The 25490-nt window shown below is 41.5% G+C and overlaps 3 protein-coding genes and 1 long non-coding RNA gene across 4 annotated transcripts; 1 reads left to right on the plus strand and 3 right to left on the minus strand.

Moving 5' to 3' along the window:
* Positions 1 to 1813: 1813 nt before the first annotated feature.
* Positions 1814 to 5181, minus strand: LOC118405162. The gene is made up of 3 exons (XR_004829848.1): positions 4863 to 5181; positions 3553 to 3688; positions 1814 to 2946 (listed from the first exon to the last, which is right to left on the minus strand). It is a non-coding gene; the product is annotated as an uncharacterized LOC118405162 (long non-coding RNA).
* Positions 5182 to 13640: 8459 nt separating this feature from the next.
* On the minus strand, positions 13641 to 14960 carry LOC118404415 (tripartite motif-containing protein 3-like). The gene is made up of 2 exons (XM_035803485.1): positions 14063 to 14960; positions 13641 to 13738 (listed from the first exon to the last, which is right to left on the minus strand). Exons 1-2 carry the CDS (start codon positions 14958 to 14960, stop codon positions 13641 to 13643), a joined length of 996 nt encoding a protein of 331 aa, XP_035659378.1.
* Positions 14961 to 16323: 1363 nt separating this feature from the next.
* Positions 16324 to 20873, plus strand: LOC118405160 (tRNA (guanine(10)-N2)-methyltransferase homolog). The gene is made up of 6 exons (XM_035804585.1): positions 16324 to 16447; positions 17442 to 17606; positions 18338 to 18407; positions 19057 to 19188; positions 19963 to 20083; positions 20684 to 20873. Exons 1-6 carry the CDS (start codon positions 16351 to 16353, stop codon positions 20843 to 20845), a joined length of 747 nt encoding a protein of 248 aa, XP_035660478.1. The 5' UTR covers positions 16324 to 16350; the 3' UTR covers positions 20846 to 20873.
* Positions 20874 to 21382: 509 nt separating this feature from the next.
* Positions 21383 to 25141, minus strand: LOC118405156 (ER membrane protein complex subunit 2-like). Its single transcript, XM_035804582.1, has 8 exons — positions 25098 to 25141; positions 24892 to 24949; positions 24459 to 24544; positions 23952 to 24011; positions 23538 to 23619; positions 22822 to 22932; positions 22473 to 22583; positions 21383 to 21986 (listed from the first exon to the last, which is right to left on the minus strand). The coding sequence occupies exons 1-8, from the start codon at positions 25118 to 25120 to the stop codon at positions 21915 to 21917; spliced, it is 603 nt and encodes a 200-aa protein (XP_035660475.1). The 5' UTR covers positions 25121 to 25141; the 3' UTR covers positions 21383 to 21914.
* Positions 25142 to 25490: the final 349 nt, after the last annotated feature.

The raw sequence follows: 25490 nt of genomic DNA on the forward strand, positions 1-25490 counted from the left end.
CTGGTAACGTACGCACTGTCGGCGATCTGAGAGAAAACTGCACAACCAAGGAATTACAGATGGTCTTGCTCCGAGGCTTATCAGCTTAGCTATAGCGGTTGTATGGCATACTCTATCAAAAGCCTTGGAGAAATCAGTGAGTATCAGCGTACCCACTTTTGATTTCTCCACTCCTGCGTAAAAGAAGTTAAGTAAGTCGACTAGGCAATGTGTCGTAGAACAGTTTTTCATGTTCCCATATTGCTTAGGATCCACATGGGGGAGAATGTCCGACATTATCCAACCTGCAACAAAGCTTTCGCATATCTTCGCCAATTGTGACGTAAGTGACACTGGTCGCACCTTGTCAAGGTCAGCCGGTAGTTCCTTGGGAACCGGGACAACAATGGCTTCTTTCCATGGTGCTGGCACCTTCCCTTCCCTGAGCGAAGAGTTCAGAATGTCAGCCATTGGTGTCGATAGCTCAAAAGCAAACTCCTTAATGACCCTTGGCGGTATGTTGTCTGGGCCCGGGGCTTTGGAGACTTTTATACGCTTGAGTCGATGGTACATGTCCCATATGCTTACTTCAGGAGGTAGAGAACAAGGTAAGTAAGTTGGCAATTTGCTGCAGTCAAGTGGTCTCAGTGCCTGGCAGATCGCTGACAAATGCTTGTTAATGGCGTCCGCTATGCCTGCCTTCAGAGGAGGCATCCGGGGTTACCCAGAATGCAATTTAACCTTTGACCCCTGACTTCCGGTTGTGTGTCATGTGTGGCTGAAGGTGATTTCCAGTCTTGCCCACTTTTAGGGCTTTCTGCTCCGTGGCTGTGCAGTTTTAGGGGCCTATTGTTTTTTAGTGTCTTCGTAGAGGCAATGAATATTCTATTTATGTGTTCCTTTGGAGGCAACATGTATTTTATACGTTAGAATTGGGCATTTTATCTTCGAACAGCGTTACGTAAACATCAAGATATTTGCTCATTTCATGACGCTCCCGGACGGAATCTTCGCCTCGGTTACTAAAAATCGTGGGGACCTTAGGTTTTCAGTATGTTTAACATGTACTATGATGTCTTAGCTTGCGTTGGGTGCCGTGATAATCTAAGGTCCCCACATTTTGCTGAGAAATTTGAGATTTGGGGGAGGGGGGCTATGGCTGCGTTGTGTAAACGATATCTACACGGTTGTTCACTGTCGGCGTTGATGTCTCCCTGGCACGTAGCTTTAATAAATTACTATTTTTTGTGATTTTCAGTAACATGTTACACATTTTAGGTTATGTCTGGCCGGTTTTGTGACAGCTTAGCCAAAGACAACACGGTCTTCCGTATTTTTGTGCTCTTTTCAACCCGGGCCCATATAGGAGAACAACACGTAAATGATATCCCCTTGTTGAGATGTCCACGTCCACACAGCCAGAAGACAGCTGTACAGATGCCACTAGTTCTAACTCAGAGATCCCAATTAGTATCTATATACATGTAGTGACTAATGTATGGATATACCAATGTTTATGTATGCAGATTTTAATTATGGAATATATGGATAGAGCAGAGATTCCACAAATTTGCAGTGGGTCTGCCACCAGTGAATGAAGATACAGGCGCACATTCACGTCTACTGAACAATTCTTATATTTTGAACTCGACACGTGTGTACATATTTTGATATATACACAAACATACAAGTACCCCTTGTTTTCTTGAATAATATACGCAAAACTAGGCACATTGTTTTCAACCTTCTTTCTACTTTGGGTGGTGTGAAGACTTTAAGCAGTGTTGTGTAACAAGTTCTGTTTTTTGACAAATAAATAATAAAATGAAGACAATTTCACAGAATGACTTCAATTATTTATTGCCGTAATACAATCAAGTGCACTTTTTCAATGTAGGTTGTTTCCATACACTTATCCCCAACAACAGTTGGAGACTGACAATTGTATGTGTATCAGTGGTTCTAGTTAAGATAGACATGTTGTATTTACAGAGGCTTTTACATCTCATGTTCTTCGTTTATTGGTACAACACAGTAGTATATTTAAAGCTATGCCACACTATGATATGTAGGGGTTGCAATCATTCAGTACAGTTTTCTCTGTAGCTTCATATTCTTGAGATTTTATGTAAATATTGTGATTGACGGTAACACAGTATATGTTTAACGGTTGTTCAACAGTACAATATGAATTGGTTGCTTTCAACTGTATTTGTATCAAAATCTATATACTGTACAGAAAGCTCAAGTAAGATGTTACACCTGTAATACTGTATGTTGCAATGTACAAGAACATATTTACAAGACAAACCCTCTATGTTTCAGTATACAAAATATACATACAGACTTGACCCACTTGCACAGGAATGTTAATTTTTGTGCTGCAACATTGTCAGTTTGTACTGTGTCAAGTAGGCGATTCCTGACAAAAGAAATCCATATTTCTCTGGCTACCTCAATGGGACAGTAATATTGAGCAAGTCACATTTTCCTGATATAACATATATAATGTAAGCTATCAACACTAAATTGGCCCCTGTAGTTCCAAAAGAAGCCACTAGGGGATCAACACTTCACCAATTACTTATAAGATATACCAAATACACTATTTGAAAAGGATAGCCATATAGCATGTCCAGAAGTTAAGATATCAAACACGGAAGTTCTCCTGCAGTGCCGTAACAACTGCAATATGCATATGGGAATGGGAGCACATCACAAAAGTCCCACTGACTGTGCCAACTCTTAGTCAGTCTGGCATCCATACCCCTGAGAACATGCCGGTGCTGGATTATGGAGACTGTCCATATTGCTGCCCAGCAAGTGGCTCCCTCACTCCTGCATCAGCCACTTCCCATCCATCTCCAGTAGAGAGTGAAGACAGTGATGATGATGAAGAATTGGAGGCAGCCACCATTGAACAGTGCGGCTTGACACGAGAAAGGAAATACCAAGACACTCTTGCAGCTGTAAAAGACAAAATGTTAGTCAACATGAGGCCTGTTCCAGTTAGATTGGACTTTGAACCGGACAACCATTAGGACAGAAATGCTATTAAAATCGATGCCTTGGTAAACCACTGGAAAGTTATTGGTTACATGCCTGTTGAGATGATTCTGAAAGTTACAAAAGCAATGAAGAGAGAAGAAATTGGATCTGTTACATTACCATCTACACCCAAGTTTGAACTACACCCTGTACAGAATGGGTTTGGAGCTTCAATAGCAGTTGTGAAGAAAGGCAAGTGGGGAGCAGATGACAAAAACAATGTGTATAATAGTGATTTGTCTTCTCTGTAAATTATGACAGATACAACATGTTGTACCACAATTACTACTATATCACTAGTATATACTATAGACAATAGAGTTATGCAACTTCCTTTACTAAGGCTTTAGATATCACCGTCTTGAGTTTTCCATACGGTGTACCGTGTATATACAGTATTACAGTTGCAACATCTTACATTTTCCATAAAGTGTATTAGATACTACTGAAAGACTGCAATCACCACATATTTTTATTATTATTCTGTGGCATAATCTTTAAACATGTTACTGCTTCACAACTCACTGTCTTCATCACTGTAGTCCAAGTCATCAAGGCTGTCTGCATGCAGTGGTTGATGGGGGTCAACTGACGAAGGCGTGATGCCTTCCCACTCCCATCTCTAAGGTGTGCTTTAGAATTCACCGCCCTCGTCGAACCACTGTATTGAGGGATAAGATTGAATCCATGATACAGAAATAACGATAGGCACACTTAAATTTTAATCATGATTAGTCCTGTGAAACGCTAGAGGCGAGTAGAACAGTTTTTACCGCAAGCTCAACCCCGGGATTCGAATCTGCGACCTATCACACTGGACCCGGGCAGCCAAACTCACAAAACCAAGTACGCAACTGATTATGCCAAAAGGCTCAAAGCCATTTTGCATGGTCGGTTGGCCGTACTTGAACAGTACTGTTACACCTGGATGACGTATGAATGGGTTGGCATTTTTGCTGGAAAATTTTACATTTACATTTACATTGCCAACCTTGTAACTGTAAAGGTTTCCAGCAAAAATGCCAGCCCATGCATACATCATCCAGGCCTAACTGATCATAAGATCAGGACATTACTGTAACGGTTTACTATTGTCCATATCATTACAAGCAGGAAAATTAGACTTGACTGATTTTAAGTATTGGCCCTGCTAAAAATTAGCACAGCAGTGTACACACGACGCTGGATCTAAAACCAGGGCTCGAAATACTTTTTTCTGCATACCTGCACTGGTGCAGGTAACACTGAAAATTACCTACACCAGACAAATTTAACCTGCACCATTCTGAATTTTGAAAGTATGGATCATACTAAAATTGTTCAGGAACCATTTTTTTATATATACTTAATAGGTGGTAACAGTCAATGCTGAGCTAATAACAATCAAATTCACCTACATCTCCAGGACATTTATGTATAAAACCTAGTATATGGAGCAGTGCAATTTTAATATAGGTGCAGGTAGACACCAGAAATACCTGAAAAAACTCCAATTTTACCTGCACTAACATGCATATGTAGGTGGTATTTTGAGCCCTGAAACAGATTTGTAGCACAATTTTGTCGCCCCTCCCAGATTTTTAATCCAATCAAAATTGAAACATATGTTCTAATATTGAAATTCTACGTTGGTTTTGTTAAAAACGTCATGGTATTTGCGGTTCATGTCTCCTCCGCACATACAAGCTTTGCCCCCCTCCCCCCAACAACTTACATTCGCCCGATACGGCGACTGTTTGTAAGAAAATACGGAGAAAATAGTTTACCAAGGAGGTTGAGTTTACAAAGGATGCCAGAGACACAAAATTGTGCAAGGATAGATGGTAGAGACTCACCTTTGCCACACAACGTCTGGCCACTCCAAGCAGCTTTGGTGCGGGGAATTTTTGGTGACCTTGCGCTGGCACTTGTGTTGTTTGTCGGCAGCCCCGGGATTATAATAATAATAATAATTATCGCTGTCAATTTGAAGCTACCAGAGAAAATCGGCCGCACCGCAGGTTGGCAGACACAATATCAGCTTGTAAGCATTCCCATGTCAGGAATAGCGACTTATCGATACGGTACAAACTGACAAATTATTTGATATCCCTGTTTTCCGTGAGGCTGGTTCCGTCTACTGTGTTGCGCTAGACGTAGACTCAAGGTGCTGTAACGTTATACTTCCGGTTCATTCTGCTTCCGGTTCAAGGTGCTTGTGATCTGGTTTCACGTGGTTTTATTCCCATGGTGCTTACTCGTGCATGATATCAGCAAGAGAATGATTGAATGAACCTGTTTGTCCGCTCGATGTACCTAGAAAGTGTTTGGTACAATGCTGAGTTAATCCGCTCTTTATGATTTTCCCTCATTCCCGCTAAGGTTACTATGTCTCTATCCTTATCTGGAATTCCATATGTTTCATACACATTATCTGCCTCATAGAACATTAGCTGTCTTTATTATTTATATTATTATGCTTACAGGACGAAAAGCCGGGAGACACCGCTTTCCCATCCGTCTGAGGCGCCGACATAGTTTCGAATGAACTAGAACTTCCGGTCCAACGTATATATCTGGCGTAGACCGGAAACCGCAATGTATTGTGGGATAGGCCGGATGCCTCCTCTAGCCTGCCTTGTTGCTCAGATCTATGTCCGGAACATGGATCGTAGCCGAGGGAGCAGACCAGTTCGCAAGGCGTCGGATAGACTTGTGCCATTCCGACGGGTGAGTCGTCTTCATGTCCTCGATGTGGTCCTTGTAGTAGGTTTTCTTTTCTTGTAGAATGTCCCTGGCTATCTTGTTTCGAAGGAACCTGTAGAGAGTCATTTGTCCGTTACTGTGTGCTCGCTGTCTCTTGTGAATCAAACTCTTTAGTGCAGCGGTGAACCAGGGCTTGTCCTTGTGGTGTAGTTTTGCCTTCTTCTCGGGAAAGAATCTGTCCATTGCTTCGTGGAGGGTGCGATAGAAAGCTAATGTCTTACTGTCCACGGTGGCTTCTTCGAGCACTTCATCCCAGTTATGTGTTGTGATCCAGCGTCCGAATGCACGAAGACTAGAGTCCGGCATGGGGCGCACGAGCACGTCCTTGGTCTTATTCGGTGTCTTCGGGTGAACCCTAGGTTGCCACCAAACTGCTTTGTGGTCGCTGTTTCCTATAGGGTTGATCACCGCTGGGGCATTGTAGTACGACTTCAGGTTGGTTATAACCACATCTAAAGTTGCTTCCCCGCGGGTTGGAGAGTTGACTACCTGTTGAAGTTGATGGGCCAGGAGGAGTGGCTAGAGGTACCAAATCGCTTCACCTCACAAAGTACAAATTAAAGTATCAGACAAAATATCAGGGTGTGGTCACAATCTAGTCACTGTTTATCAATTACTAATAGGCACAGAGTTTCTGCGAGTGCTGGACTGAAGGAAGTGATCATTTCAAAGTGGAACAAGTTACATAGTGTCACTCAAGTTATTTACTTAAAGAGAATTCTTTTGTTTGTATTGCATAACCTGTAAACTACCCTATGGTGGCGTAACACACCAGGTTTATACTGACTGAAGTGTACAAACTGCATATCTGATAGATTTAATATGTTTAAGGTTGAGAATGGCTAATCATACCAGGTCCCTGCAGTAATGGTATGTTCCATGCAGGGTTGTCTCTAGCTTTCAGTTTCTGCCCATCAAGCCCATTGTAATGTGTTTAGTCAGGACAAATTTTTGGGGTGTTGCAAGAAAAAGGTAATATTTGGTACCTCTAGAAATTGGAAGCCCATGTTGTAAACTTTTGTTGTGAAATCTGTTTTTTCAAGCTTATACATTTGTAAAAATACATTTCATGAATTTCATGTCATGAAAATCAGAGTTATGGGCAGACCAGGTAAATTTTTGTCTGTTCCAACAGTTTTGTAAGAAGTCCTTTTGATAAAAGCTTTGAAACAGAACAAAACTTTACGTCTTTCAGTGAATAATTTCATCAGGTTGGTAAAATACTTAATCACAAATTTAAAGTTCTTTAATATGCAAAACCATCTTGTTAATAGCCAACTTTTCGATGTACTCCAGGACCTGTACTCCAGTATAGCCCTGACGAAGATGACAGACTGTCGTCAAAACGTTGGCTCTGCATTAATTTTGAACTTGGTGAAGTATTTTACATCTGTTACACATTTTAGTCATTACATAATCCTGTGTCAAAACCAAACGCGCCCACTGACATAATATAATAATAACTCTGTAATAGCTTTATTGCAAACCAATCGTACATGGCACTGATGAATATGGCATCTATGGGTTACATAACATGTTGCTACAGTTAAAGGCTAATGTACCTCAATTGAACTCACAAATATATTTAATGTGAAGAGTGATAATGACTTTGGTGATTTTCTAATTTTTTTAAATATTTTGGAGATTTTTTTGGTTTTACTTGTATTTTTAACAAAGTGATGGGGACAAAACAGGTGTATAAATACCTTTACAACTTCCCCTGTCATACATAAAATACAGTATGAACAAATATACAACACTAATAAGTACAGTGCAGAATCAATGATATTTACATGTCCTAGTGGGTTAAATCATATATATATTATTATATGATTGTAAATGCAAAAATGTTTGCAGTGGTTTTATGTTGAACTTCGCGGTTTTTGCAGTGTCTGCTTCACTGCAAACTCAAAACCGTTGCTAATGTTTTCCCTTTACCATATGCTACCAGTTCCCCTAAGTTCCCCTGCCATGCGCACTTAAGCACCATCCACATTAAATTTTATTGAGTGCAGTGCAGAATTGATGGTATCTAGTCCTAATGGGTTAGATCACATACAGTTACAGTAACTGTAACTGTCAGTAATTGAAGAAATGTTCACGTTTTTTGCAATGGCCACATCGCCACAAACTCAAAACCATTAACATTTTCCATTACAGTATAGGAGTACTCAAACTCAAAACCACCAAAAATATTCCACTTTGCCGCCACCGCAAAATTACATCCTTGGGTACTTACAGGCATTTACAGTCACCTCACTTTGTTAACATACACCATTTCTTAAAAATGACTTTTTCAAAGTTTGTGAAATGAATCCAGGCAGTGAGACTGCAGAGTGGTACAGTTTGCTCCTCACCTGACTCAGGTTCAGTAGGTGGGAAATATGGAGACTGTGTTTATCCTAACATCAGTCACTACCAGCTGTCCCTGTGGTGCCATGGCAACAGCACATGGCCATTCCATGTCAGTAGTGATGTGTTTGAGGAATTTTCCTGTCTTGTCAAAGATCTCCACACGGCTGTTTCGACTGTCTGCCACAATGATGTTACCTGCCCTGTCTGTACAGATGCCATGGGGATCCTTCAGCTGACCTTCACCACTTCCCTTACCTCCAAACTGGAACAGAAACTGTCCGTCCTTGTTGTACACATAGACACGGTGATTGTCCCAGTCTGACACAAGAATGTTCCCTTCCCCATCCACAGTGATGTACCATGGATGCTTCATCCACTGCTGCTGACCCACAGTTCTCACAAGTGTCCCATCTGGCCTGAATACCAAAACTTCACCATGTGGGCTGAACAAGTCTATGGCTTGTGTGATGAGGATGTGGTTCCTCCTGGTATCCACGGCAACTCCTCTGTTTTCCTCTGACTCCTGTAGGTCAAACTTCCTCAGCACCCTACCCTGTTTGTTGTATTGCACAGCAGAGTCAGCATAGCCTGTCCTCCCCACCACCCACAGGTTCCCCTTCCCGTCCATGGCAACATCCTCTGGTTCCATCTCCTGTCCACCTGACACGACTGTTGGGAACTGTCTCACAAATGTTCCCTGCAGGGTGAAGACTTGGATTCTCAGGTTCCCATTGTCTGCTACAAAGATCTCTCCTTCATCTGACACTGTGACACCATGTGGACCCTTGAACTCTCTTGGTCCATGTCCCCTTCTACCAAATGTTGTCGTCTGATCATGAGACTGAGGCTCCCCTTGCCTTTGGCAACCATGGCGAAGACCCCTGCCCGTTGCTACATTAGTAGTAGACGCAAGTAGTGCTAGGATTGGTGTAGGTTGATGCTTCCCTTTCCTTCTGCGATGACTTCTGCCCCTTGCAGCAGGTGCTGCTGGTATAGGTGCAGATGGGAGAGACTGGACTGTTACATGTCCCAATACTGGCACTGGGGTTTCTGTGGGCTGAAAGACAGCAGGCTGGGTTTGTACTGGAGTTGGTGCTGCTTTTCCTCTGTACTTTCCTACCACCTCTGTCAAAGTAGTTTCCTGACTGAGAAATTCGACCCATCCCTGCTGCAGTTCTTGTTCTGCTCGATCACAGGCAGCAGACAGTTTATTGACATCTGCAAACACCCTGTCCCTTTCAATCTGTATTTCCTCAAAAGTCTTGTTGTGTATTTGTTGTGATTCAGACAATAGGTGGTCCTTTCTTTCTGTGAGTTTCTGCACCATTTGGTTGTAGGCCTGAATGATGCTGTTGTCTCTCTGCTGTTTCTGTTCATTCAGGTTTTTCTCCTTTTTCCTCAGACCTCTGATGAAGCTGTAGTAACTTTCCAGAATGTTCCTCCCCTCATTGATCAAGGCCTGGACTGTAGAACTCCTTTCCTGTGCAGCTTTTTTGATGGTTGTTGTGCCATGGCCATCATGAGCCTGTTCTAAACACTGTTTGCAAATTGGAATCTGACACTGTTTACAGTAAAGTTCGAGCACCTCAGAGGGGTGAAAGCTGCAACTGTATCCAGACTGGGGCTGTTCCCTTGTTTCCCCTGACAGTGTAGCCTGGTTTTGCAGCCTCTCACACAGACTTGTAACTAGGTGGTTGTCTGGCAAACCTGTGACCCCCTGGGGTGGTAGCCTGACCTGCTGACGACAGATTGGGCACTGGAAGGCCCCTCCCCTCCCTGCATGGTCCTGTAGACAGTCCTGACAGAAGGTGTGCTGACAGGGCAGCACCTTGGGCCTGGTTAACAGCTCCAGGCAGATGTTGCAGGTCAGTTCTTCTTGAAACTGTGTCCCCAAGCTTGACGGTGCAGCCGCCATTTTGTTGTCCTTTTGACCTTGTGAAGTAAGCCCTCCAAAGCTACGAAACCGGTTTCAGCCTCAGGCTAAAAATGACACAAAGCTACTTAACACATACATGTACGTGACGCGTACAAGTAAAATTTACGTGTTCAATTGTGTGTGTTACACACCTTTCACAAGTTCTCAGTCGTTCTAACACGGCCGGTGGGCGACGCAAGCATGACTCGGAGCTAGCAGGGATAGGGACGAGATGTCATTATTATAATTTCATTCCATGACTTCAGTGTCCTGTGCACCTGCGCGCCGGACCAAACCATTCTCAACTAGGGGTGCTCAACTAGGGGTGTTTCCACATCCTTACATGTGCTTTATAGAAGTTTAATTTGCTTTTATAAAATGGTAGGTGACAAGTGGTGTGCCTGTTTCCCTATCAGTACCCTAGAAAAACCTTCCTATCCTAGACTTTTGGGGGGTTGGACAGTGGAGTTAGAATTTTTATTCAGCCTGATTGAAGTTAAAACATGTGTTAACTGTCTATTATACACAAAATTAAAGTTTGGCATTGAAAGACAAGTGTCCTCATGCATTTCAATTTGTTCACCTGTATTGCAATAAGTATCACTCGTGTTTTGGCCAGCCTAAAATAAATTACAAGAAAGAAAAAGATAATCCCCATATAACAGGGCCGCCCTAAGATGCCTCCTGCCCTAAGATGGCACAGATTTTTTGCTGATCTTATTATGCATAAGTACGCCGTGTTTGTTGCCACTGACTATGATGATTAGAAAGGTAAATATACCAAGTCCAAACAAACAGCTGTTTTTTCCATTAAAAAAATACTTACACATATTCACTTCCCTTTTTTTTGAAGACAGACTTTTCACAATAATGTTGGTAGCGCCGAATCACTGTGGTCATCTGTTACTAGGTATTGGTGGCTCGTGTTCCTAAATATACAACCTGTACAAAACAGCCACACAACTGTCATACACATAAGAAATAAAGCTTCACAAAACACTACAAATATTTGTCTTCAAATGTTTGTTGAGTAGAAGACTGGCCATAGAAAAAACAACGTAAGCATCACCGCCGTTGTTTTCCCCAGGGAGTGTGTCCCCGAAGGTGGTAGACGAGCAAACGCCCCAAAGATTTGTTCCTCTAACAAATGATTCGTGCCATCTATAAAAATGAAACTTCACAGAGTGATGTCGAATATGTTTCCCAATACGTACAGAGTTTTTTTTTTGATTTTGGTGTTGTCGTTTTTCGTAATGATTTTGTTAGTCGGGCCGCCACATTCAGTGCATTTCGCCCATTTCCCATGAAAACACGACCTGGATTGTGAAAGATTTAGCCCTCCTCGCGGGAGACAAGAAGCACACACAATCACAATTCTACTGTCAAAAGAAAGCTAATATATCATAGAATTAGAATTGTTATTTATGTTTATCTAAAATTGGTCACCAGCTTCCGAAGAGAGCAAATTACAAAAGCGTGTCAAGTTAGGGCGCACTGTCTAACGCAGCTCAAAATCGGAAGTTATATTCACGATAACGTCCTCAGCGTTTGCCAGCTGTAACGCGGAGGGTGAAGGCTTCATGAACAGTATGGATGCCTTCCTTATCCAAGTATGGTCTTAAGATGAATGTGTTAAAAATTGATTGATCAAAACTCGACCACTCTTTGGCAACTAATGATGGAGCGCCGTGAGTTCGAGCGCGTAAAAAGCGTAGCATCTTAGGGCGGCCCCGGGTTTATATTATATAATTTTATAACCGACTCTAATTTTTTCAGGACAGAAACCGAAACACAACATGTGTTTTCCTAGGCCTTAACACTACACCTGACCACACCGGGCTCTATGTACAAGCTATGGGGAAGGAGAACCTTAATGAAATATATTTCGCTCAGGATATGTCTTCCATGCAAGTACTGAATATATCATGAAGCATGATTATTGCATTAAATCTAGCACCTGTTTACCAACTTTTTCAAGTTATTCCACTCAACATTTCTGTCTCCAGTGTGAATATCCAGTTCATGATCACCTCACAAAATATCAGACAAAATATTGGGATGTGGTCACAGTTTAGGCACACAGAATGGTAAAGAATATTTTTACTGAATATCAATTTGGAACAGTTTCTTAGTATCCATGGCTGAAAGAAATTATCCTAAAGTATTTGGGCCACTTCAACGCTGAACAAGTTACACGCTTAGTTAAAGTGGAAGAAAATTTTGTTTGTTTGTATTGCATACCTGGTAAGCAGCCTTCTACACACCAGGTAACTGAAAACTACAGAATTATTATTGTAACATGTTTGGGCTTGAGAAAGGTTTAATCATACCTGGTCTCTGCAGTTAGATGGTATGTTCCATACAGGGTTGTCTCCAGCTTCCAGATATTGTCCATCAAGCACATTGGAAGGCGTTAAACATGATTAATGTTTAGCGAGTTGACACAACTAGAAATTGGAAGCCCATGTTGTAAACTTTTGTTGTGAAATCTGTCATGTCAAGCTTATAAAAATGTGTTTTCATGAATTTCATGTCATGAAAATCAAATTTATGGCCAGATCAGGGAAATTTTGTCTGTCCCAACAGTTTTGTAAGAAGTCCCTTTGATAAAAGCTCTGAAACAAAACAAAATTTAACCTCAGAGTGTTACCCATTTTAGTCATTACATTCTTGTGTCAAAACCAAATGCAGCCACAGACAGAACATAATAATGATACTCTGTAATAACTTTATTGCACACCAATTGTACAAGGTACGAGGTATGACATCTACATGTAAGGTACATAACTGCAGTTCTATAGGGCTTATGTACCAGCTAATACAAGTGTGTGTAGTATGGGAAATGGGCTTTTACAATCATTGGAGGAGTTTCTAGCGTCTAGAATTCTTTGATATATTTTCCTATATACACCATGGAGGGGTTGTCACATCTCCTTATGCACTTCAAGTTACTCTTCAGGGCTATTGAGATGAGTCCTTATACATATCAAATCAAGGAGCTTTTATCAACTTGATAAAAGCTCCTTGATCAAATGTAAAGAACACATCAAGTGTAAAAGAATTACACACCGATTGAGCTTCATACCTTCTCTTGAAAATAGAAAATACAAAAATTGGATGCAAAGAATCAGATGATGATATTTGAGATTTTTGTATTTTTTGTTTTATGTGTTTATCGCATTTGTGTGAAAGAGGGCAAAACAGGTGTTTAAACACATTTACCAGTGACAATGATATACAAATGTAATTAGAGCAGTGTAGATTAATTATATCTACTAGTGGGTTCAATTATACTGTACAATATTTACCGGTAATGCAGAAATGTTGGTGGTGGTTTTATGTTCACATTTTATGCGGTGGCCGCATCACAACCGCAGACATTTTTCCATTACAGTATATGGTGCTATTGCAAACTAAAAAAATCAACTGTTCTAATACTCCCGCTACCACGCAATAAATTCCCTGCGCACATAAATGCATATACAGTCACCTCACTATACAGACATACATCATTTCTTAAAACGACTTTCTCAAAGTTTGTGAAATGAGTGAGACTGCCGTGTGATGCAGTCTGCTTCTATTGTTACCTGACTCAGGTTCAGTAGGTGGGAAATATGGAGACTGTGTGGTTCTCTATATCAGTCACTACCAGCTGTCCCTGTGGTGCCATGGCAACAGCACATGGCCATCCCATGTCTGTAGTGATGTGTTTGAGGAATTTTCCTGTCTTGTCAAACATCTCCACACGCCTGTTTCCCTGGTCTGCCACAATGATGTTACCTGCCCTGTCTGTACAGATGCCACTGGGACCCCAAAGCTGACCTTTACCTCTTCCCTCACCTCCAAACGGGAACATGAACTGTCCGTCCTTGTTGTACACATGGATACAGTTATTGCGACAGTCTGACACAAGAATGTTCCCTTCCCTACCCACAGTGATGTACCGTGGGAACCTCATCCCCTGCTGCTGACCCACAGTTCTCACAAGTGTCCCATCTGGCCTGTACACCAAAACTTCACCATGCAGGTTGAGCAAGTGTCCTGTGATTTGTGTGATGAGGATGTGGTTCCTCCTGGTATCCACAGCAACTCCTCTGTACCACTCTGACTCCTGTAGGTCAAACTTCCTCAGCACCCTGCCCTGTTTGTTGTACTGCACAGCAAATTGAGCAAACTCTGTCCTCCCCACCACCCACAGGTTCCCCTTCCCGTCCAGGGCCACATCCTCTGGTTTTATCTTCTCTTCACGTCTTGGCACCACTGTTGGGAACTGTCTTACAAATGTTCCCTGCAGGGTGAAGACTTGGATTCTCTGGTTATCCCTGTCTGCTACAAAGATCTCCCCTTCTTCTGACACTGTAACACCGGATGGACTATAAAACTGTCCTGGCCCAAATCCTGATTTACCAATTGTTGTCCTGTGATATTGAGACTGAGGCTCCCCTTGCCATTGGTTACCATGGCGATGACCCCTCCCCCTTGCTGCACGTTCTGCTGGGATTGGTGCAGGTGCAGGTGCAGGGGCTGAGTGACGACCAAACTGTCCTGTTCCTGATCTCTTTCCACCAAATCTCACCCTCTGAGAATGCTGCTCTCTTTCCCTGTGGTTACCATGGTGATGACCTGTACCCCTTGCTGCTGGACCTGACAGCGAAGTCTGCTGTTGGAGTATCTCACACATATTTGCCGCCATGAGATTGTCTGGCAAACCTGTGACCCCCTGGGGTGGCAGCCTGACCTGCTGACGACAGTTTGGGCACTGGAAGGCCCCTCCCCTCCCTGCATGGTCCTGTAGACAGTCCTGACAGAAGGTGTGCTGACAGGGCAGCACCTTGGGCCTGGTGAACAGCTCCAGGCAGATGCTGCAGGTCAGTTCTTCATGGAACTGTGTCCCCAAACTTGACGATGCAGTCGCCATTTTGTTATCTTTCCGACCTTCTGCAGTAAGCCAGCCAACGCTGCAGAACCGGTTCCAGCCTTAGGCTAAAAATGACGCAAAGCTAGTGAACACGTACAGTACATGTACAAGTACTGTACGTGTTCAGTTGTATGCTTAATAAATGTATGTGGGAGTTAAAAAAAGTTAAACCCTTCCCGCGCCAAGATGGCGCATAAGGGGGTGCCCATCTCTGTTTCATTAGCCCTGGGCCACACACAACGCAATCACTACAGTAGGGAGCTAGTCCACTTAGGTAGTGGTGTGTGTTCAACTTCCATACTCTTTCCCGAATGCTGAGTGCCAAGCAGAGAAAGCAGCATGTACCATTTTTAAAGTCTTTGGTATTACTCCGCCAGGATCGAACTCACAACCTTCCGAATGCAAGGCGAACATTCTACCCACTAGGCCATTGCACCGGCTACTGTATGTGGGAGGGCAAAGTTAATACATTACTCTGGATGCATCTTCTAATACAAAACATGAATGAAATCTTAATGTTTGACCGTTTAGTTGAGCTTTTTCCACAAGATATTCCACCTGAAGGACCTTTCTGACCCTGGTGCACACAGACTAACTTAACAGGAGGCAAATCTTGATTTCACCCCACAAACTATCCGACAAAATATCAGTGTGTGGTAACAGTCTAGTCACCGAGTATCAATTAGGCAGTTTTCTAGTATCCAGGACTGAAAGATTTAGTGATCACATTTGAGTCACTTCAAGTTCTCACACTCAATTAAACTTAAAGAGACTAATACTGTAAATGCATTTAAGTTCGCGGGGATTTAATTTCGCGGTAGTGGGAAAATGGACTTTTCGCGGTGGTTTTAATTTCGCGGTAGCACCATGCACTGTAATCTCTTACTGTTATGAAAAAATGTTCGCGGTGGTTTTAAATTCGCGGTGAAGGGGCCGCCGTGAAAACCGCGAACATCAATCCACCGCGAACATTTCTGCATTTACAGTAGTATGTTTTGGCTTGAGAATGGCTTAGTCATCCCTGTTCCATGCATACAGGGTTGTCTCAGCTTTTGTTCATTGGAAGGCATTTAACATGTCTGGGGAGTAAATGCGAAGGAAAAGGCAAAATTTGAGGAAACTAGAAATTTCAAACCCATGTTCATTTTTGTTGTGAATTCCGTACATAGTTCAAGCTTGCAAAAACACATTGCCACTCATTTTCGTGTCATGAAAATCAGATTTATGGCCGGACCAAGTTTAATTTCGTCTGTCCCAACAAGAAGATTTCTGTCCCGGGACAGCGCGACGGGCCCTGGAAGTATACAATGTATCTTGCAAATTCTTGCTAATGTTTCAGGAGTTTGTTGTGTATAGTATGTAACGTAACTATAATTACAACTACAGGATCATGTTTATTTCCCCAGGAAGCCTTCTGGTCTCGTCTGCCCACTTCGGCTCCTATGTGCTGGGGACTGACATCGACTCTCACATCATACACGGATGGGGTGAGTTGGATACTTAGTAATATATGAATCTTGAAATGATGATTATTTGATTTTTTATTTATTACCAAATGTGACAAGGTACACGTACATTACTCAGACTCTCAGGCAGCACCACTGATATTGGAGAGTCTACAAGTAAAGGGACAGACATTACAATAGAATGGCACTACTGTATAACGTTGCACATTCACTAAGTAATAATTATACATCACTACTAGATTTACAACATATCTAGCAAGTTCTTAAAATCAGTCTATAATCTATTTAAGTTGGCTTATGATGTTATGATGATTTAGATAGACATCTAGGTAAGAAGATATACCAAGTAGCAGTACTGTTGCTCAAGCAACTGGATATGCTTTTAGAGACATTTCTACTTGTTATCAAAATCATATCCGGCTGCTTGAGAAACTGCTACAGGTACACATATCTTATTGTTTTCGTGACTTCTTTCTGCGAATATGCCTTGCTATTGTATCATGCCAATAACAATCTTTCTTGACACCACAAATGTACAGGGACTTTCGTAGAGTCATCTACAACTCCGTGTTTCAATACATACAAACAAGTGGATAAAAATTAATTAACCCAACTATAGTATATGAATAAATGAACATTTTTAGTTTAAACATTCTTTGATGTATTGACCTATTTGTACAAAGAAAGGGATATCTCCTAGAATGCAATTGGATTTATCTTTACATAAGGATGGAATGTATTAGATTCTTTTGAGCAAGTGGAAGAAAGGTGAACAGCTGTGTGCATTTATTTTCACATCGTCATCCATCCATGGCCATGCAGTGCTGTCTCTAGCTTTCATTTTTTTCCTCTCACTCAAGCTTTGGGAGCCAATTTTCTGTTTGTCCCAACAAGCAAATTTTTGTCCCAGTACAGAGGGACAGGTCCTGGAGATAGCTCTATATGGCCTCCTTTGGCCCTTAATACATGATTTAGTATTAAGTGACATTCATTGTCAATCCCGTCTATACACTAGGGCGTTCCACGAGACACAACAAGAAATGGCGGGGTGAAGACGAGAATATCCGTGCCAACCTGCGCCAGTACGGACTGGAACACCTGTATCTGGACGTGCTGGTATCGGATGCAGCTCGGAGCGTATGGAGACCGTGCCAGCTGTTCGACGCTATCATCACGGATCGTGAGTCATGTGCACAAAAACTTCTATCTACTTTCTGCCCTATGCTATCTTCGTATTAACAACTGAGAGATTTGTGGAGAGCACCAAAGGATGCTTTCAAAGCAAACTTCAAAAGTCACAGAACACGGTAGGGAGAGCTTTTTAGAGAAAGACAGCAAAGAAGTCAAGATTTGTGCAGAAGTTATGTCATGACTTTTGTCATAACTTCTTTGCACAAATCTGAATGGACTCCTTTGCTGTCAACCTGCACCAGTATGTCGTGCTTGAGCACCTGTATCTGGACGTGCTGATATCCGATGTGGCTCGAAGCGTCTGGAGACCATGCCAGCTGTTTGATGCTATCGTCACAGATCGTAGGTCACATGATTGTGTAACTTCTTTGCACATTCAAATCTTTTATTCTTCAGTGAATTCCTCTTTTTATTCTCTGTAGTAGCATTACATACATGTACAGTCATACATGTACCTAGTATTTTGGCCATCAGTCAGGTACATTGTATCTTGCTATTTGTAATGTTTCTTTAGACAGTCACCATAAATACATGTTTTTCCAATTATGTATTACCACAGTACTATAATTTTTTAGTATTGTTTAAACCACAAAGTTGAAACGCTGCAAAAACTTTTTTTTCCGTCCAACTGCACATTAGAACCACCACAAAAGTACTATTGTAAATGAATCACAGCAGTACAACTAAAATTATATTTCTTTCTTGTTACACTATCTGCAGCTCCATACGGCATCAGGGAGGCCAGCCAGAGACTCGGGACCAAAGACAACAACTTTGTCAGAGAAGACGAGTAAGTAAGAAACACCATTCGTAAAAAGTTAAAGATGAAGCAACGATATAATAATTGTAATATTCAAGGTCTGGAGATTTAGTCTTTACACCCATTTCTGTGAATACAGTAGTCCTGTAAGCATCTTTGAGCATTTTATCTGTGTCAAGTGAGGAAGTAAATTTAAAGTGCTTTTCCCAACTCGGACTGAATACATTTCAGCACAAAGGACAGGTATTACTGACTGTTGAATATTACTCAGTTTATTTTTAGTGTAAGTTTTCAGCACCAAGGACAGGGCTAGGTGTAGTACTATCTAGGAAACTTGGTGAAAACACAACATTTTTCCTCACAAAAATTTTGACTCCTTTCACCTCTTAACCCTTGTCAAGCTGATTTTTTTTCCATATTTAACCCCCCCTCCCAATAAGCAGGCTAAATAATCAGATCGTTTTTTTTTAAAACTTGACCTACACTGTATTCTGTGCTGCTGCCGCAGATTTACCTCATGGTTTGTTGCGGTGTGCCAGGTTTAACTGAGAAATGCCTCAAACCCATTAAGATACTGGACTCACATGTTATGTCCATCCCATCTATATACTGGCTCTGTAGGACAAGGGTTAAGTTTTGTGGTAAAGCCCACATCTTATGTTTATTCCTCTCCCTAAAGTTGTGAGGTGCAGAGCCCGACAAAGACAGCGTACACCCTGTCCGACCTTCTCACTGATCTACTGAACTATGCAGCAAAACATCTGGTGGTCAGAGGGAGACTTGTGTACTGGCTTCCTGTCTACAGACCTGAGTAAGTATAAAATTACCGAATACCTTAATGAAAGGTGATGGTATTCAAATACAATTCAATCTCTACAGCTGGATAAAAACGGATATTTACTTCCAGACGTTTCGAGTGACATCCATCACTCTTCTTCATCGTCACTAGATCGAACTAGTCAGAACAATTCAATACCAGTACAGCTAACTAAAAAAACTGGTTTAACCACGAAATCGTTAGGATCATATGCAAAAGGTAACACAAATGTAGATCATGTTAGCATAGTGCCTATGGTCAGACAACACCATAGGAAAAAAAAAATTTTGTCCTTTGTGGTGCAAGGCGGGGTCCCATGTACTGGAAAGTTCTACGCGCAGTCCTCCATTCCGGTTTAAGGTGGGGTTGTAGATACACCCTGTCGGACCTTCTCACAGACCTACTGAACGTGATGGTATTGTTTTCCGTGTGTATCTGTGTGTGTGCATATGTGTTTCCGGATATTTGCGGGCGGCATGACTTAGCTCTGCATGGATTGTGATGATACATGACCGGGTCTTGGGAAGACGAGGGTCAAGGTCGATGGTAGGCCCCCTGGTGTTTTTTCTCGTATTACAGGGAAGGAGAGTAAGGAATAAGTAAGGAAGGATGAAAGAACTGTTTATCGTGTCATCCAGTGAGAAGAATTGCTTAGCCCACACAGATGTATATGACACCAAACATAAAATATAACAAATTAAAGTTTCAAAGTAACACAATGTAATAATCACAGACTTGATTCTTGTCTTGTTTTCTGATTTTCCACAGCTACACAGAAAAGATCCTGCCCAGACACCCCTGCCTGAGACTAGTCTCCAACTGTGAACAGGTCCTGTCCACTGACATCAGCAGGAGACTCATCTGTATGGAGAAGGTTAGAGACTTCCAGGTATGCGCACACTTCTTATTGTAGTAACCACGAGGACTGCTTCACTTTCCTTTTTATTTTATGCCTAATTGCCTATCTCTAATCCTTAAAGCTATGTCAATGCTTCAGGATACATGAATAGGACTGGAACAACTTTCCTCTCGGTTACATTCCAGAGACCATGTAGCAAGTGGCAGGACAGAGCTGGATGGGCTCGTCATCATATCCATATTATATGAATATGTTTGAAAGAATAAACAGAGCAGTAGTTTGTTAGGCTAGACTAGACTCTACCAGACTGTGAGAATAATTTGCCAGGGGAGTTGTGCTACCAGAGAAGTTGGTCGGCCACGCAACCGGTGGGAAAACATTAACCTTAGCGTGAACTGACTCCCCTGGCCAATTTATTTGCCAAATTCTACAATCCCCACACCTCGGAAGGAAGACCTGGTGGAGGCTAAGGCAAGACCAATGTGAAGGTAAGACATTAGGTATTTGCCAATGCCATCAGAGACAAACAGCACACCCACTACCTCTCATTCGCTTGAAACGTCTACCCAGTTGCACGAGTAATTGGTATCTTGACTGTTGTTTTAAACATTTTTTGTGTGTTTTCCCCAGGAGTCAGACTCTGCAGAGATTGTGGTGAACCCCTACAGAGAGCACAACGCCATCAGAGACAAGTACCTTCTGCTGGCCAAGGAGAAAAAACTGAAACAACGGACAAAAAAAGACGCACAAACCAAGAAGACATCTTCAAATTCACCAACACAGGAAAGCTAGGGGTGTTTTAGAATTTTACAAAATGTTTTTTTAAGTGCCATAAGTAGAATGTTTTTGTATCATTTTAACACAGAAACTTTGTAAGATCATTTTTCAAAGATACTGTATGTATCCATGTAAAAGTGACCATCCTACAACAATTGTACACTATTGAAGCCTTTACTGTGGCTAATGATGTAATATTGCTTGCCATTGCTTGTATTTTATCAGAGTACACTGAGTGGTGCCTTTTAAAGGCAAGCTTTGTTTGTTTCTCAATGTGTTCAAGCCAAACATTGGCCTTGTCTAACGTCTGAAAGGATTTAAACCTCCATCCTTTGGATCCACAATTTGACTTTATGTTGTCTTAAAAACCTGTGCCTCCGTCTTGGGTCGGCTTGTGGGGACGGATAAAAAATTCACCAAAAAGCTGAACGTAATGGCATAGAACTGATGAAAATGTACTGTCTTAATCCTCAAATAAACTGAAACTAAGACAGCATTTTTGTATTTATTAACATACAATAGGTAACTTAACTTAAATGGACAAAACACATTGTCTGTGTTTTCATCCCTACATTACACGTTACAATGTAATCATCTATGCCGACAGGCAAACAAGACACATGTTACAAGTACATGTAGACTGTTCCAAACTATGATTAATGTCCTAATCATGTTATATTTTTCTTATAAACCTCCACTTTTATACAGAAATAAAGTTATATCATCAATGAAACGTTTATGCAGTTTCATCTTACATATAAGAGTTAACACAATCATGGTAACTTTCGCTTTATGTACAGCTTTTGTAAATTGCTGTATGCAGAATGTTACATGCACATATAAAACATTCAATGCTACACTCAGTGTTACCATCATTCCTTTTAATTGGAAGGACTTTTTTTGTCAGTTTGGAGAGTCAGATCAACATTTTCAAATGACATGTCATCTGAGATAGTACCATTGCACTTAGCGTAATGATGCTCAATTTAGAGTGGTTGCAAATGATAATGCAATGGCCCGATACACTAAATAGCTGGTAGCTACAACCCTCACTTTATCTTGTGCTCCATGTGGATTGAGAACCTTAGCTCAGCTCTAAACTATCCAGAGTCGCTGTCAAGGCCTTGATTTGACTGTCTTCTCTCTGTCCCAGTGCCTGTAGTGAGAAAGGAAATTCTTAGATCAACATAGGACTGAGGTAATCAAGACCTACAAGTGGTAGGAGTCTTGTATTTATGATACTAAAGTTAGTGTTACTGTCTTGTCAGAGCTTTTTTCACAGCAGACATTTAGCATCAGGTCCAGAAGGCAAACTTTTTTGGGGGCACACGCTGAACACATGAACACAGTAGGGGGTCTGGCGTCCTTCTTGGAAAATTTCAAAATTCATAATTCCTGAGACATTACTTTCTGCATGTTCAGTGACACAGTTTGTAAAGTTTTCCTTTATTCCAATTGTTACAGCCAAAATGTAAAATTTTAAAAATGATTTTTATGATGAATCCCAAACAAAGAAACACACCTATACATGTACACTGGTTGAAAGACATCATAGGGGCCTAAATCACAGCATAGATGGGGCTTACATCACAGCATAGAGGGTCCAAATCACAGCATTGCTACCTAGAACACTGGGTCTTACCTCATATCGTTCCTGGATCTGTTTGGCGGCCCAGGCTGCGTATTTCTTGTTCTCAGTCTTGCTACTCTTGGTCCCGCCTCCCTTCTGTTGTGCTGCCAGGTGGCTCGCCGCCTGTAAAAAATTAGTGAGCACTTTTGATATACAACTAGCCAAAAAATCAGTGGCATTGGTGATTAATCTTATCTGTCTGGTCAAAGGGAACCTATACAGTAAGTTCAAAACTGATAGTGTACTGGTTACTCAATGCAAACAAAAAGTCTTTCAAAGCTATTTTACATTTTACTTGTCCAGTTGGTCATTTTGTTATTTTGTCAGTTAATATATGGACAGTTCTAAGTAAAAGACTTACCAAGAAGAGCCCAAACAGAGCCCGTATGCTGGTGGGGTTGAGTTTTGCTGCCTGAGCGAAGTATTTCCTGGCCAGTTCCATGTTTTCTGTCCCTCCCTGGGTGTACCGCACCTGGAAGTGGAAGAAAACAAGTAACACTCAAGATTAAAATTCTTCCTACGGCAGGGCTTTAGCCAGCTCGAAATTTTTTTCCGTCAGCCAACTACAATCGTCGCGAAAACCGCGAAAATTAATTAGAAGGACTGAACTGAGACCTTGAAAAACGGGTTTTAATGAGATTATCGTATGCGAAAGGGCGCCGACACACATTGTCAACAATCATAACAATAGCAAAACAAACAGTGTGTGGCTTTTACAGCCGTGGTCGGCGTCCCCAAGCCGCCTGTAGCTTCCACCAAGGATTTTTGTCTGTCAAGGTTGACGGATTGGTTTTAAAATTTTTCCATCAGACGCAGCAAATTTCCGTCAATTGACGGAAAAACGGACGCTGGCTAGAGCCCTGTCCTACGGTAACGCGAAATGGTGCATTGGGCAGATCCTATCTTAGTTTTTATAGCCCTTAGGTAGTTTATACCCCCTTTCTACTAGGACAGAGCTCTCTCCATGCTCCCCCTGTGACCTAACATTCTATTCGCATTGTATTTTCTTGCCCTCGCACATAAGTTTGGGGATCTCAAGAGGATATCATCCATAAAATTCAGTCGGTGTGGTCTCACCTCTGCATATCTCTGGTGGTACAGGTGACACTGTGGGTTGGCCATGATCAACTCTTCCAGGCAGAAAGCTGCTTTACCGTATCTGTAGGTATAAAAAATGTCAGCTTACAGATGTGTCCTATGTGGCAGAGACTGTCATTATCGTATAGGACTGGTTAGCCACAGGATCAATTAGGATTTTATCATGGTCAATATTGACTGAAAGAGGCCATTTGTAGGTACAAAAAAAAATGAAAAGACTTGAAATAAAATTTAAAGTATGACAATGGAGCTTTTAGATAGGTAATAGGACGTGCAAGGCAACACTTACTCCAACAAAAGGACAAACTTTGGAGACGATAGGGTGTTGGAAAAAAGACTTCTGTAATGACTGCGATGGCAACTTCTTATTGAAAATGACAGAACAAAACTCACTCCATCTCCGCGATGTAGAGGTTTGCTAACTCCAGCCAGGCCTCGTGGTCACTCATGAATCTGGAGGGAAAAATAACAAACACATAACATTACTATGTATTAACTTAACACTGTATAGTTTAAAGGTGCTACAACTTCTACTAGTTGTAGGAATCTAAAGCTAAAACTTTTAATACATAGCTTGGTCTTGGTTACCATTAAAATATTTCTTTAATTTTCTCTTATCAAATACTGTACTAGTAAATGCATTTAAGTTCGCTGGGATTTAATTTCGCGGTAGCGGGAAAAAAAAACTTTTCGCGCTGGTTTCAATTTCGCGGTAACACTATAGACTGCAGTCTAATACCATAATAGAAAAATGTACGTGGTGGTTTTAAGTTCGCAGTGAAGTGGTCACCGCGAAAACCGCGAACATTAATCCACTGCGAACATTTCTGAATTTACAGTACTGTAATAAAAAGCAGACTACGATAGACAACAGCTGTACTTTGGTAATTTGATTCTCACCTCTCTAGGTACTTGTTGAGCTCTTTGATAGCTTCTGGAATCTTCCCTTGTGCTTTGTGGATGGCGATCAGCCTCTTGTGTACTGCCTGTTAAGACATAACAACCAAAAAATAAAAAAGCTGCTCTTTTTCCAGGTCAAATTTTAATACATGGCTTTGTAACTTCAGACTTTTTAAAAAAATGTAGAATAATGAATGTAAGAGAAATTTTGACCATTTCATAGCTGTGTACGCATTTACCAAGACTGTCATTCTCGTATAGGACTGTTAAGCCATAGCTGAAACAGTATGGCTGACATCAATTATTTTTTTACCATGGTCAATTTACGAACCAATGGAGACCATATACTATATAGGTTATATAAGTCAGTACCTAGTGGATGTTCGAATATGACCATCCGATCTATAGTAAAAATGCACATAATCGAACTCACAGAATTTGCTTCGTCCTCTTCCAGAATCTTGTGGTATTTCTGTTCAGCTACGTCATATCTGGAAATACAAAGCAAAATTTGACATGATCATCCAGATTTTCAACCACAGCTTTCTTTATCTGTACTAAATGCACTTGAAGAGAATACATGTACAGTAACTGAAGAAATGTAGCACAAACAGTGAAGGATAAAGAATTAGAACTAACTTTTGTAGGAACTCGTATCTCATGGCTTCCAGCTTGGCCACTCGTAAACTGCCTGGAAACTGCCGTCGCAGTTGTTTGTAGCACACCTAGGGGGCGTCGCAGCAACATGGTTATCAACAACAAGCTATGAAAGTGATCTCAAACCTGTTTACCTCAAATGAACAGTTGAGCTACCGTAATCTTCCACTGGTTGTGACAGACAAAGAAGACATGTTATGTAAAGTATTCACAATTACAGAATCATTGTACCAGGGAAATTCCCCTTCTAGTAGCTCTTTAAATCAATAAACACAGAGAACCATGGGCTACAGCTTAATGTCATATCCTGAGAACTGCAACCCTTGTATGTGTGTTGGTTGAGTGAAACTGAAAGGCACCAGGGTTCAAAACTTC

Source organism: Branchiostoma floridae, chromosome 17 (genome assembly GCF_000003815.2).
Source record: "Branchiostoma floridae strain S238N-H82 chromosome 17, Bfl_VNyyK, whole genome shotgun sequence".
NCBI lineage: Eukaryota > Metazoa > Chordata > Leptocardii > Amphioxiformes > Branchiostomatidae > Branchiostoma > Branchiostoma floridae.